This window comes from Cryptomeria japonica, chromosome 3 (assembly GCF_030272615.1).
Source record: "Cryptomeria japonica chromosome 3, Sugi_1.0, whole genome shotgun sequence".
In the NCBI taxonomy this organism is placed as follows: domain Eukaryota; kingdom Viridiplantae; phylum Streptophyta; class Pinopsida; order Cupressales; family Cupressaceae; genus Cryptomeria; species Cryptomeria japonica.
Genome location: NC_081407.1, coordinates 175466511 through 175482588, shown reverse-complemented (window position 1 = coordinate 175482588; position 16078 = coordinate 175466511). Strand labels below are relative to the sequence as shown.

Below are 16078 nucleotides of genomic sequence, written 5' to 3'. Positions count from 1 at the left end.
GCATGCGTATTGATAAAGAATATAGAGTACAGTAAATGAACACCTCTTGTTCGAAATCAACATTAAAATAATAATTTTATATATATTATAAGACTCTTCATTATCTGAATATTCTAATATTCTAAAATTAGCAAGGAAAAAATATATTTCTGATTCAGCAAACTTCTTACATAAATTAATATAATCAATTATATTATTTGTTGTTTGAATGATCATATACACATTCACCCATCAGTGAAGTATTTCAGATTTTCTCAAATTTGTTCAATGTTTAAAGGTCCTACAAATTCTAGCTGCATGTCGTTGGGCCTTGGCCTTATTAATCTAGTTAATACTTTTCTACAGACTTTATAAATAAGCTTGGTGAAATATTAAACTTTACCATTGTAAGAAGCTGTGGATTCAACAGAACATACCAACTGAATATACTCTTCAACAGTAGATTGATGTATGCGTACCTTATTCTTTTTTACTCAAGGTTGCGAGTCAAGATTTTTTTTATGATTCAGTCATAACGTTTTGAAAAAATGTGCTAGAAAACATAGTAGTCATCTGAAAATTAGGAGCTCAATCTCCTGACTTGACTCTAAAGCTCCGTAATCGTTACGCAAAAATGTCTCTCACCGTGCATTACACGTAAGTAGACAACACCCATTATAAATAGGGTAGAAATGGAGGACAATAAACACACAATACAAATAATGGCTATACAAAATAGTAAGAGCAAGACCTTTTGGTCCTCTTTAGCATATATACTGCTTGTTTTATCAGTGTTAGACGTGGGAGTCTCTCAAACTAGCGGGGGAGTGGGTTCTATAGTTTCTTCTGATGTCTTCAGCTCTATAGTTGGAGGAGCTGCGAGTGGGTGTGCAGGAAACGGGTTTTATACTTACGATTCCTTTATTAACGCTGCTAATGCTTTCAATGGCTTTGGGACATCTGGGACTTCTGATGTTAATAAGAGAGAAATCGCTGCCTTCTTTGCTAATGCAGCGCATGAGACTGGAGGTAACAATCTGATTCATACTTATGTTGTTTTCTATGTATTTTAAGTTAATTTTGCTAGTAGCAGTACTAATAAAAGGGGTTGTATGTATTGGATAATAGGGTTTTGTTACATCGAAGAGCAGAATCCTGGCAGCATATACTGCGATGCCTCCAACACTCAGTATCCCTGCACCGCCGGCAAGAGTTATCATGGCAGAGGCCCTCTGCAGCTCTCATGGTGAGCAACCATTTTTACTTCCTACATAATTACTTTTCAAAATTTAATCAACCAGCTTTTATATTATTGCTCTTCGTAGCTAGGACATGCTAATGTAAGGCGATGACAGGAACTATAACTACGGGGCTGCAGGAAACTACATTCAATTTGATGGGCTGAACAATCCAGAGATTGTGGGCACTGATTCGACCATCTCATTTAAGACGGCGGTGTGGTTTTGGATGGTGAACAGCAACTGTCATACAGTAATCACATCTGGGCAAGGCTTTGGAGCCACAATTAGAGCTATCAATAGCATGGAATGCGACGGTGGAAATGCTGCAACTGTGACCAGCAGAGTCAATTATTATCAGAAGTTTTGCCAGCAACTCAACGTCGACCCAGGGTCGAACCTTCGATGTTAATTTGCCGTTTGTCCAGTATGATTAACTACTACAATAAGGGAGCAATGCCAGCAATGAAAAAAATAGTCCGTAGGCTGTTGCCAATTCACATCACCTCCATCTTAATACTGCAATAGTTACCAGACCTATAAGATAATAAATGTTCTGATTTCATACTGAGATCAGTTTAATGGATATATTTGATGTCTAAACCAGTGTTCTTCTCGAATTTAAAAAAGGTACATGATAAATTCTGTGTTGAGAAGTATAAGGTTTGTATTAATTTAGGTTATTTTATTCTCAGTTTGCTTAATGATAATTAAGTGTAATTTTGTGAGACTTTTTCTTAAAATAATTTCACTTACTTAGATAATTTTCATTGATTAAATATTTATATGATTATTTCCATGGTCATTACAAAGGTTCACAATCATTTTAGGCAACAACTTTAATGTTTTTAAAGATATCACACAAAATAGCATGTGTGTGTGACATCAATTTTTATAATGCAGATTTAAATAGCCCATGTCCATCAATTAAAACAAAATATTTACATAAAAATGAACATGATAATTTGCAAAGACTTAATAACTCAACACAAATTTGTCTCTTCACAATCCAATTATCCAACAAACAAAGAAACTATCCATTTCACAAATACAAAGGCTCACAACCATTTTAGGCAAGAACTCTAATTTTTTCCAAGGAAATCACAAAAAGGTTGTGTGTGCATGCATGTGCATGTGTGTAACTCAACATAAATTTGTCTCTGCACAATCCAATAAAACAAAGAAACTATCCATTTCACAAATACAAAGGTTCACAATCATTTTAGACAAGAACTCTAATTTTTTTAAAGAAATCACAAAAGGTAGCTTCCAAAGAATATTTGAGTTAGGAGCGCTTATCATTATATTTTTTTATCACTTTTATTTTTCTTCCTTATCTCCTTCTTTCAATCCCTTTCCAAGTCTTGTCCTCCCCATCCTCCCAAAAAAGAGAAAAATCCCAAGACAAAAAGGAAAAATGAAAGTTTTAACCGAAGAAGCCCCTTCTATTTTATTTTATTTTATATCTGCAAATGGAAAGAACCCAAAATATTTGAATCCTTATATTAAACTTATAAAAATATACATGAAATTTAGTTTTACATTTCAATCTACTTGAACGAAGTTGAGTTCTCACACACACACATGCGTATTTAAAAAAAACTTGTTTATGCTTGAATACATACGATTTGAATTCACATTTGTATGGACTAGAAGTAATGTTTTCCTAAACTTGGTGAAAGGAAAGTCATCTTTAAAGAAGAAATGTGTATCTCAAAATATCAGGAATTTATAAATATCAAGTATACTTCCATTAATTTAGTTTGATACAAATGTGACATTACAAAAATGAGTATTATACATTTTAACAAACCACCTTAGGAGACAAAAGAATTTTTTTCATTTCTCTCGATTTAGATAGTGTTATCTATGAATTTATGTAGAAAAGTGTAACTTTTGCATCCTCAATGAAGTTTAAATTACAACAATTGTCTCTACCTTACTCTTAAAAATTTAAGATAATGAAACTATACTTTTACACAAAATAAAGACCACCCACTATCATAAGAATGTTAACACTTCATTAATAAATTCAAGAATAAGGAAAAATGAGTTATGGAAATGGACATGGAATCATCAACCCATTACATGGCTCTAACAATCCCCCAACTAAAGAGAAACACTAAAACCCTGATTCACAAATTAAAATAGCTCATGTATTTCAAAAAATTAAACAAATATATCCACATAGAATCTTACACAATAACATACAAAACCTAGCAAACCAACACAAATTTGACTCTTTATCTCCTTCTTATTCAAACTCTTTCCAAGTTCTCTCCTCTCCAACCTCCCAAATAAGAAAAAAATCCCAAGACAAAAATAAGACAATGAGAGTTCTAACCTTAGAAGGCTCTTCTTTTCCCCCAAAAATAAACATGAAAATAAACTCAAATATCTAGATCCTTTTATTGTTGTTTAAATTCAATCACACTCATAAAAGGATAATATAAAGGGGTCAACGCTTGTTTATAAAATAAGTTATGACCTCCAAAGTGTGCCTAACCCTTAGGTGTGTACCTAAAATCTTTTAAATCAGTAAAATAAAGAAAATTCCAACATTTTAAGGCACATCTAAATAAATTTTAAACATGCATAAATCCATTTAAAATAATCAAACTCTTATTCCTAACACAACTTTCAAATCCTACCATATTATTTTCAACAAAATTTAAATCAACAAAGTAAAAATTAAAATGATATTGACCCAAAATATTAAAAGATAATTTAAACATATTGAACCAACACATTGACTATTTCACTAAAACATTCATCACAACTTAAATATTCAATAAGTGAAGTATCTAAATAAAGTTTTGATGTCTCTTTCTTCCATCCATTGGTACTTATTTCTTGCACACAAATCACAACACACACACAAATAGGTTATCATCAATAATCATACAATTTCCCTAATCTCACTAAGACCATTTTATTATTTAATTGATCAAACTCATCATCAAGGGAAATAAAATCATATGTAAATATTGGGTTTGACTTTTAATTTAACTAATTTATTTTTAATAATTTTCTTATTATCAATAATGTCGTGAAATATATATTAAATGTATATAATTACCACCTATCCTTACTTGAAGTTTTCCTTTGTTTTAAATAAGGTTACCCTAACTTGCATTAGTATATGAATGGTTACTAGTCTCCTTGAAATAGTTTTATGCTAGGTTTAACCTTCAATCTACCTAATTTATCTTCAATAATGTTCTTATTATCAATAATGCCATGATGTAAGTTGGATATTGGTCTAGGAGGATTATGAAATCTTTTTTGCAAGTTGTTGGAGTAATTCAAAGTGTTTTGAGAATTTAAAGAGAATTTTTTTGTTGGTATAACTTATTTAAAGGATTAATACATGATTTATATCTTGGGTGCCAATGTTTTTCTTACATGGGTTTCTCTACATATATTTTGTGTCATGTCTTGTATGTTTTGCAATGGTTATTTTGATTTCCATTTGATTTATCGTGATCTATGTATTAGAATTTTAAAGTTTAAAACATGCATTTAGTCATTAGCTATATCTTATTTCTACAACAATTACATGCTAAAAATAATTTTATTTAAGAAAAATAGCCCATCTTTGAAATTGAAATTAAGAAAAAATAACTAACATTAATATCATGTACATTTAAAGGGCCCGACATTCCCTTCTCCACACCAAATATATCATAGCTATCTTTAATTATAAATAAAACAAATAGTATTAAGAAGAATCAAATGATCATTGAGGTTTACATGACAAGAACAATAAGGGGCCCAAGTGGCCCTTAACTTTTTTAATCAAATATGTTGTAAAACAAGATGGAGAAATGACTTTAATGTATACAAATGTTATTGATTTTTTAATTTAGGTGACGCATGATGTTCATTTTGATAAGGTGACTACTAGTATTCAATGTCCCAATAGTTTCCTCCACCAAAGGTACTCTCCTATGATCATATTTTTGTTGTTATTGATCTTAATAATCCTTTATCTAAATCTATTGAGTTTCATTTAGGTAGTCGTCCTCCCGCTCTTTAAATTCAAACCTTTGTCTCCTACCAATGGTGACTGGGAGCAATAAATCCCCTACTAATGGCTCTCCTATCTGCAAATTAGTTGTCGACATTTTAAACTCGAAGCCATACCCTTCACAGAAAGTACATCTTGGCACTTTTGCAACAAATGCCTCTCTTATCTTTCCACTTAAAAATTCATTTGTGAAATTGCTTCGTAAAATATTAAATGGATCTTTTCCAAAAACTAAAAAATGTCTCCCCCATGCCTCCTCTGTTCTAGAGGTGGTGCTAGGGAAGGAGGTATTGGACTGCATTTCATATTTTGAGAAGCTAGTACTTAATGGTAGGTTTAATTGTCTATGGCCATCTCTTCCAGCTTTGCACTCATGGATCTCTGAGCACCAGAACTCACTGGTTTTAGGTAAAGTATTAATTTATCCTTGTGTTAGTGGTTTCTTTAAGATTTTATTTGATACTACACATGATAGGGATGTTACTTTGTCACCATACATTTGGAAATAGGGCTCATGTGCTTTGTCCCTTCACCCTTTTACACCTTCCTCCAATCTCTTGTTGGACCCTATTGATTTTTCCCCTACCTGGGTTAGGATTCCCCACCTCTCTCTCGAATTTTGGTATTTTTCTACCTATGAATGTATTGGCAACAGGTTGGGCTACTTCATCAAAGTTGACCCTACTACTAGTCTTTTCTCCCACGCCTCTTATGCGAGGATTTTAGTGGAATTAGACCTCTCCAAACCACTTCCTATTAAGATCAATCTTAAGGTTGTTGAGTTGCATTGGAGACGAATCCTAGAATATGAAGGGATTTGATTCATCTATAGACAAGTTTTTCAACTGGACATTTGGCCCCGTTTTGTTCATGTAATTCTATGCAAGTCACTCTTCTCACACCTAGTAGAAATATATTGAGAAGTATCATCTTATGGTCTTCCCAATGGAGTTGGAATTTTCTTTACATTCTCCTACCAACTCTATACCCCACCCTCTGACTTTTGTTCCTACCTCAGTGGTCTCCATTAGTTCAAGTCTGGTGGCCCTTGACTTATTAGTAGGCATTGTTGTTATGGTTACCCCTTCTCCTATAGCTCTATTTGCATTAGGTCATGTTGTGTGTGGTACTTTGGCTCAATTTGGTTCTCTTTCAAGAACTATCCTTGTCTCATCCATGGTTCCTAACTCTCTCTCTCTAGACTACTAGGTTCCTCTTCAAGATTTGATGGCTTGATTGTCTAACTTATCTACTACTTTTGATGGATCTACTAGCACAACTCCTCTCATTTCTCCAAATAATTATGTTTCTTCTTGGACAATTGTATGAAAAGATAAAAAGGGCCATTACCTATCAACCCTAAAATCTTAGATTATTCCATTGGGCCCACTACTTGTGAATAACTCTAATTTATATTAATTATTATTTTGTCTAAATAAACTTTGTGATGTTGTATCTGGGTTACTTGGTGGTAGCTATGATGTTTGGTCCCACAACAACTTGTTGTTTTGATGGTTTAAGTATGATCGGTAATAAGTTGGGCCCTTCCCCCACACAGTTTATTAAAAAACATCTAGGTTTGATGCTATTCTATTGAGATGTCATCTATGCCATGTTTATGGTCACTTTTAATCAAATTTACTAAAGAATGTACTTTTTCTGAAATAATTTTTTTAAATAAAATTCCTTCTTCTTTTGAGGGTAGAGGCTCAAGATTTAATTCTAATTAAGTCTTATGATAAAGGAAGGAATGTGATTAAATAGAAAAGAAACTTTAGAAAAGGGTTCTCTTAGGCTTGCATACGACCAAAAAAGCAACATAATACATCAGGGAACGTTAATCATTCATATGCAATACTTCACCAACTACAAGCTGGGGAATGCAACACATTCCTCAACACCACTACACTGCAACTATATCAACTGAAACTCATACTTAATTATCTTCAACTATAGATCACCTATCCTTCTAAGAGATGAGATATAATGAGAATGTACATCCACAAAGACTACTATAAAATTGTTGCAAGCTAGGTTTTTTGTTGCACCAAAAGATCGACCTATCAATGCCCGATAAAACCACTAGACTTATAGAATCCATAGAAGGTTGTTAAACCATGTCACAAATCCCTGCGTGGGATGCTAGCCCACTGCCAACAATCCTCCTCCCAACATCACTCATCATAGCCTACATGATTCAAACCTATGACCAATCTCTGATACCATTTATTACAAGCTAAGATTGCCATTGCACCAAAAGATCGACCTATCAATGCTCGATACAACCACTAGACTTATTAAATCTACAAGAGATTGTTAAAGAATGTCATAAATCCCCACGAGGGACGCTGGCCCACTGCCAACAAAAATTGGATATCTATTTGATGCATATTTTCCATGTACCAGATCAAACAGTGTGGTAGATTGTTCACTACAATAGTCAGACATGACTGAAACATCACACCGGTATACAAAGAACATCAACAGAGCTTTAAAAATATCATATCAAACCATAATATGTTGCTAGAAACATTCATACACCTACTCCATACAATCAAATGAATTTTGCACCAATATACATTAATTGCACATTTCAGAACCCTCCCTGAACAAAGAGGATGGTTAAATATCTCTTATAGACCAACAAGTTTGACATCAATGACAAGATCATAACTCTTATTTACAAAACTTTATCCCTTTTCATGTAATTTATTTTTGTAATGCCACTTACAAGATCGTAACTAAACTCATAATAAAATATTTGAAAAAGGCTCTAGACTATATTATATCACCATAGAAAGGTGGATTTGTTAAGGGTCATAAAATAATTGATTGGATTGTTATTGTCACAAAAACTATTCATTACATGGTCAATTCTAAGGAAAAAGTGATATTTATCAGCTTGATATGGCTAAGGCTTCTATCAGGGTTTGATGGTCCTTTTTAAAGAATATTTTTTCTTCTTTTTGATTTGGCTCAAATTGGATTACTTGGTTAATGAATTAAAAGTATAAATTTTTACTTTTATTTTTATTCCATGGTATCACATCTTCTCTTTTATTGCCTACTTGAGGAATTTAAGAAGATGATCCATTTTCCCCTTATCTCTTCATGCTTATGAATATAGGATTATGAAGGTTTCATAGTCATAAAAAAACTAAAGGTTTCATTCAAGGATGGCATGTAGTTTTGGTTGTGACTCAATATCTCTTCTTCAATTTATCAATGATACTAATTTGACGGGGTTTGTTAAAGTTTGAGAAGTAGTACAATTGTGACATTCCTTGTATTTATATTTGGTATCCTTAAGTCAAAAAATTAATGAAGATAAGTTGGATATATATTTTCCTTTAACATTTCTTTAGCTATTTAACATTACATTACTTCTATTTTTTATTTCAAAATAATATTTTTGTGGTTATTAACTAGTCTAAAGTTATTGATTTCAAAATGTTTTATTAGATAGATATTACTTCTATTTTTCACTAGAAACATATTAAATACTGCCCTATGAGGGGTGTTCACGAGTCTAGGGCTCTCCTATCTTCTATTCTTTACAAATGTCCTTTTTCTTCACGTCAAAAAAGTGATGCTTTGGCTTAGGCCTTTGTTCCTAAAGTATTCTATTTATTTCAAGTGGTTATTAGTTGTTAGAAGTTGATGCATGGTTTGGAGGATTTACTTGTTAGCCCAAGTGTAATTTTTTTTGGATTCTTTCTCAAAATTATTGTATTACTTAAGACAACATAAGATGATGATAATTTTAAATGTTCATATAAGTGTGTTCTTTATGGATTAGATGAGGACAATGCCTCACATCTTCTCTTTTAATGTCCCCTTAAATTGTAAGTCCTTGGTAGAAATGGTGGAATTATAGGAATAAACCTTTTATTTGTGCTACTTATTTGACTAATATTTGGGCTCATTTTCTAGGGCATACTATTTATACTATTTTTTTATTGGTACCTTAGAAAATTGGGGATATGCTTCTCCTTTAGACAATTTAGTGGGAGAGGAAGGGTGATCCCATAACACTAGGTTACACTTTTTGGCCAACTTTGACACTGAAATCAACATTTTGCATCAAATCTTTACTTTCTAAAACCTATTGCAGCTAAACCATTAAGAATTTGAAGATGAAGTAAACTAATAATTTGTTAGATTTTTCATATAGATTATAAATATATTTTTTGAAAAATAATTAAAAATTAATCGTCCATATTGTTGTGTAACTTTCAATAACTCAATATTTACAGTAATCAACATTTTTTAGAAGGAAAATCTAATTTTAGAAATATTGAATTCTCACAATAATATCTAGTGAATGACATAAGGAAATAAGGAAATGCATAGTATTTTTAATAGAAATAAGGAAATTCTAATTTTAGAAATATAGAATTCTCACAATTTAATATCTAGTGAATGAATATTTTTTCATAATTTTTTGTTAGATATATATTTTTTAGTTAATTTTTGAAGACAAAGTAATTATAATTTGGACAGAGATCTATTTTCTAATGCGTAAATTTTTTTATAAGCATTTGATTTAACTTATTCTTTTTGTGTTGAAATGAGGATATAAGTACCTAGGTAAAAGATAGTTTTTTAAATTTGTTTCTCTATTTTTCAATTTTTTCTACATGTGTGAAATGAGGATATAAGTACCTAGGTAAAAGATAGTTTTTTACAATTTGTTTCTCTATTTTTCAATTTTTTCTACATGTGTGAAACACAATCCTTAATATTAAATGAAAAACCTACATTCATAAGAGATAAAACATAAATATATTAAAAACTATACTTTTTGGAAAGCTTATAATAAGGACTAATTATTAAAAAAAAAAAAAAAAACTTCTAAATGAGTTCATTTGACCCCCCAAAGCTAATATAAAAGTGGGTTTTTATTAGCATTTTGATTGTTTTGAAGGAGACTCCATTGCAGGTATGATTTAGAAGTAGAGAGGTTTTATCCAAGAGATTTTGATCTTAGAGCCTTTGATATAACTCTCCTCAATTAATTACTTCAAATTGGACCTCTTAAAGCTTAAATCATTATATTTTTTCAAAACATGTACGATTTCAGCAAAAATCAGGATGTACCAAAAAAGTGTAACCCACCATTGGGGGATCACCTAGAATCATTGAAATATCCAAGGACATCAACACCTCATCTAGAATGTTTGGCATAAGGTTTTAAATTCTATCAAAGAGACTATAGACACTAAGTGTTCTTTAGACTAGGACTTTTTTTCCTCCAATATTTTAATTATCAAGCAATTAGATTTGCGTAATTTAGTTAGCTTTTCTCTTCTTGAGGCTAAAATTAAACTTTTTCATAATGTTAATAGAGTTGGAAAATAGTCTCCTCCCCCTTCTAATGTATTTAAAATTAAAACTAATGGTTCTTCTGGGGGCGATCTAGGAGTAGCTAGGATTAGTGGTCTTGGACATGGTATTACCGACTCTGTTCAATTCTTTTTCTCTACTACTACATGATTTGGTACTAATAATCAAATGGAGGCTTATACCCTTCTTATAGGTTTGGAGAAATCTTGTGAATTCAATTGTAAATTGATTAAATGTAAATAGATTCTATTATTTTAGTTTCTATATGCTCATGAATTCGGTTGGAAATTTATTAATTGTGAAATAGATTATATGATTTTAGTTTCTATATTAAATAACAAGATTTCTAATGGATCTTCATGACATCTAGCCTCTTTGGTTGAGGACATTCTTTCTTTTTCTTGAAGTTTTCCTTCCATCTCTTTTGCTCATATTCTTTGTTAATGGAATATAGTTGTTGATTATCTAACTAAATGGGCATTATAGGCTTGTACTAGATTGAATACTTGATTATTTATCCTCTTATCAAACTAGTCAATTTGTTCAACTTTTTCAACATGATAAGGGATAGTCATAGTAGATTTTTCTTCACCTATAGTAGCTCTCTGATGATGGAGGACTTTTGGAAAACCTTTTTATTTATTTTTTGTTAGAATTGTTTAAATTTCTTTATGTAACTTTCTTTAGACTTTGAATTAATATATTTTAATTTTTTTACCAAGAAAAAAAAATACAGTAAATTTTAAAGTATTGAGATTTAGGAAATGGAAATCGACGACAACCTATGAATATTTTGTTTGTTGTTGGCATTGCTATCTTATTTTCTAAATTCATGATATTGGAAAAATTGAAAATCAATGTCGGGCATCTAGTCCTGGGTAAAGATTGAAAATATGCACAAGTTTAAGTATCAAATATATCTATAAAAATTATATCAGTAGGAAATTAGAAAAATTATTGACTTATAAGTACAGTAAAAGTTGATGTATGGGGATGGAGGTTATTGGCATGGCTATCTTATTCTAAAATTAATAATAGTGAAGGACTAAAGAAAAATCAGCACCAAATATTTGATCCCAGATTGACATTAAGTTGCTAGCAAAATTTATGGAAGTAATTCACTCTATCGATCACAGTTGTATCATTTCCACATTTGATACTGTTGATAGCTCTAATGGTACCTGCAAAGCCTTAGTCAAACATGATTGTTGTATGACATTGGTTGTGCAGTGTGCACCATCCAAAACCACACTGTTGTCTCAAATGAGATGGACATGAATCAATGGCCACCACCTCTAGATTGTTCAACCCATCAAATTGAAGGTAGTTTCCTGTCATTTCGTAGTTATAGTTCCTATCATCGCCTTACATTAGAATAGCTAAGATATATAGAGAAAAGTTATAACATTTGATTAATTGAAATTTAGAAAGTAGACCGTATGTAAGATATGAAAGTGGTTACTGACCATGAGAGTTGCATAGGGCCTCTTCCATAAAAACTCTTAGACTTTTTTGTTTATTTTTAATTATTTATGTTAAAACAAAGAAACTATGAATGAAATAGATTAAAACAAAGACATTGATTTAAGATTTCAGAGATGTCAAAATAGAGGCAGATACGTTAGTCTACAGATGTAGACGTTGATCTGCAAATTCCTGCACAGAAATAGTTAGGCGGGAAATGAAAATTTGAATGCAGGCACCAATTTACTAAAGCAGAGATGCCAAACCTGAGATGAAGAGGCCGATGTATAGTCAGAGATGTCAATCCTCAACCTACGAAAAAGTTCTACAAAAACATCTAAAAATATGGAATTTTAAGGGACTTGGGGTTCCACTGGGCAATGCTAAAATGAAGAGGTGAAAATCTAGATCAATGGTCAATTGCATAAATCATATAATAAACACTAATAAAAGCATTCGAAGAAAACCAATAACCATTATACCTTAACTTCTACTCTTCTTTCAATTGAGATGGATGTAGAGGCACCCTATTGCTCCAATTGATTTGCTCTTTTGAAAGGAGGATATGTGGATTTCTCTCGTCTACAAAACAAGATGGGAGGATTCAAATGACAAGTGTGGATGAGATGAGTGGACTCATGAGGCAATAATTTGGATTATGAGGGTATGATTGATAGATTACAAGACTCGAATGACAAACATAAGATTACATGAAAGGTGGATGATTTGTAAGGAGATGAGACTCCAATTTATAGACCGGAGGTGGCCAAAATGGAGGGCCAAGATTGATTTTAAATGAAGGGCTAGGTTTAAAGAAAGTGGGAGAGGATCGAGAGCACAAAGTGTAGGATCCAAGAGATTTGCCACAAAGGCATTTTTTGTCTGTACGCTTCTCAAGTACATAGGGAATAGTTCCCCAAGAACATTGGGAAGATAAAAAGGAATATAAAATTCCTTGGGGGAAGGGAGGAGGAATTAAAAATTCCGAAATAGAAGAATGTTTGGGGAGAATATAAATGGAGAAAGGAGTTAAAAATTCATTGGCAAGAGGAGGCATGGGAATATGCAAGGATTTGACATTCCTTGGAAGAGACAAAGTTGGTGCATTTAAGGTTTGGAGGGTGAGATGAGAAAGCACATCTATGGCAAGGAGTTAATTCATCCATAATCAAAGTGAGTAAGAATTTTCAAGTGATTAGGAGGACATGGTTAGGAAGGGTGGTTTGTAAGGATCACATGATTAGCTTAGTTAATTGAAGTTAATTAACTAATAAAGGTTTAGAATAAATAATGAAGGGATGAAATTATTTTAGAAGAATATGGAATAATTAATTTTGATAAATTAATTATAAGATTATAGTTCTAAAATTAATTAAATTTGATTTAATTTATCATAAGAAGGGGATCAACACAAATAAATTGATTAATTATGCGGAAAAGATTATTTAATTAATTTTAGACATCTACATTAACTATTTTTTCTCTTCTTGAGGCTAAAATAAAACCTTTTTATAAGGTTAATGGTTTTGGAAAATATCTCCTCCCCCATCTAATGTATTTAAAATCAAAACTAATGGTTCTCCTAGGGGTAATGTAGTACCCTTCCCCGATTCATCTTTATTTTATGCATTGATAAACCTTATGGAATTAACCTACACTCTTTTATGATGCTTCTGACGGATGCGTATGGATCTATTTATACTTTGGATGCTTATAGTTAATGCTTGACATTTCATATTGACAGTGTATACATTATGGTTTATGTGGATGATGACATATTCAAGACTATTATGATGATTGGATATATGTTGGATAAATTTGTGAGCACTCATTATGTGTTGTGGACATTTATGTTTGCTTATGATGAGATCATGCTATATGATGATATTATTGGGGATGTTATGGTCGCCATGATTGTATTATCGTTGTATTTGTGAAAGAGATTATATTATACCACTCATTTATGAGCTAGGTGTGACATCACAACTCTCTTTGACTTGTCTGATTATTTCATCTTATATGCAATGAATATGTTGTTGTATATATATTGGTGTTATACAAGATTGCAACCACTATACATCGATTCCACCTGGTTTCAAAGGTCTAAGTGTGTCTCTAATCCAAATGGCAAGTTGATTGAAGGTGACATGAGACCCTATCACACACTCCCGGCTTAGTTGGTACCTTGTCAGTTTTTTGTTTCGTGGATAAAGTTTTATTGCTAGGTGTATGTGGTATTGTATTTTATCCTATGTCAGGTTGCCTTGTCGAGTTGTGGTTATTAATTAATTAAATTATTAATTAATTGATAATTATTGAATTGGTTGTGTAGACACCTAAAATTGTCTTATCTAATTTTTTATTTAATTAATTATTTGATCAAATTCTTTTATTAATTAAATAAATCTATATTTATTTAATTAATTCACTTTAGCCCTTTCTAGCCCCTTTCTAATTTAAATAAATACTTTTTATTTTTTTAAATTATCCTTTTTCCTAAATTAAATAAATATTTTATTTATTTAATTGATCCGACTTCCTCTATTAATTAAATAAATTTTTATTTATTTAATTAATTAATTCATTACCCTTTTCTACCCATGACACATGTCATTTATCTCTTAATTCTTTTCTTACCTACCCCCTTTATCATTTTATTATTTCTTCTACCTACACTTTTATCCTAGCTGACCATTTATCTTTACACCTCTTAATCTTATCCCTCCATTTCTTACAGTTTTCTCTATATAGGAAGATGCCCTCTTCATTATCAACCATAATCATCTAGTTGTCAAAATCTCTTATGCAATCAAGTCTTCTTGCAATCACACTATCAACCACATTTTCATTCTTTGTTGAGCTCTTGTGCACACATAAAATCTGAGAGCAAATATATCAAACAAGATCAATGGAGATAGGAAGAAATGGAGATTGAAACCCTACTAGACATGTGAATGGTATATCTTGGTTTATTTTGTTTATTTGCATGGTCTTAGGTATCTTCATTTGTGTATGGTGGATACTTTGAATTGTAAGGCTAGGATTTTGTGGTTGATCCTTGTTAGTCTTTCAATATTGTTGTTTCCATTAATTCATTTTCACCCTATACATTTTGGCACACCCAGTAGGACCCTTGTCCCTTTTCATTTTGACATCTTTGTTTGCAGATTTTGTATTTTTAAAGTTGCAGGTTCTAAATTGCAATGATTCTCCATGTGTGACAGATCTAACCGCGTCGGTGTTTTCTTTTTGCATGTGCAACTACTCTTTCTTCATTTCTGATTTGCTATTGTTTTTGCAGATCCATTAGCCTGAAGTCATGTGTGTGACACATCTAATCACGTTTTCGATATGTTTTCGCGTTTGTGTTGTTTTTTTTTCATGTTTTTGTTTTGTAGATTTTTCAGTTAGTTTTGTAGGTTACGAGTCTTTGGAATCACGTCTGTGAGTTATGTTTTCATGTCTGTGCCCAGATTTTGTGTTTGTGTAGGTTTATACATGGCGTCTATGTTTTTTCGTTAAAGTTACAAGGTCTAATTTCTTAAAAGTGTGTTTGTGTCCCTTGTTTTCACGTCTGTGATCTATTTCCACGTTTGTGTCTGGTATAGCCACGTCTATGTTTTTTTAGTTTTGCATTTTTGCTTTCATTTAGGGTTTTCAAATTTCATTTTTGGAGCTAACCTCTTTTGATTCAACTAATGAAGTGGTGCAGTTGTTTAAAAAGGAGAAAATCATCTTGTCGAAGGCCCCTATTTCACAAAGTCTTTTGAGATTTTTGAAATTTACCTAACTGATGTACTTGCAGGAGGGGTATTATTTCAAAACTACAAACAAGCTTGGTGCGGGACCTTTGGCAAAGATTTTATTTTAAAATTGCTTTCTTTGTCCTCTTTAGTCTATCAAAACACTTCAATTGGTGCTTTAAAATTAACAAGTGTCTTTTGTGTCTTAAGCAATAGGTTCTTTGTGTTTTACCTTTTACAAGGCCTGCCTCCCGAGTAGCCCATAAGGCCAAGTGAGA

General features: G+C 31.8%; 1 protein-coding gene across 1 annotated transcript; it reads left to right on the top strand.

Moving 5' to 3' along the window:
• The first annotated feature begins 662 nt into the window (after positions 1–662).
• LOC131029229 (endochitinase 4-like) lies at positions 663–1820 on the top strand. Its single transcript, XM_057959649.1, has 3 exons — positions 663–1008; positions 1108–1225; positions 1335–1820. The coding sequence occupies exons 1-3, from the start codon at positions 672–674 to the stop codon at positions 1627–1629; spliced, it is 750 nt and encodes a 249-aa protein (XP_057815632.1). The 5' UTR covers positions 663–671; the 3' UTR covers positions 1630–1820.
• The last annotated feature ends 14258 nt before the right edge of the window (positions 1821–16078 follow it).

Coding starts and splice junctions, on each gene's coding strand:
- LOC131029229 (XM_057959649.1), top strand. CDS start 672: ATGGAGGACAATAAACACACAATACAAATAATGGCTATACAAAATAGT. Junction 1,009..1,107: donor TGCAGCGCATGAGACTGGAG/GTAACAATCTGA, acceptor ATTGGATAATAG/GGTTTTGTTACATCGAAGAG. Junction 1,226..1,334: donor GGCCCTCTGCAGCTCTCATG/GTGAGCAACCAT, acceptor AGGCGATGACAG/GAACTATAACTACGGGGCTG.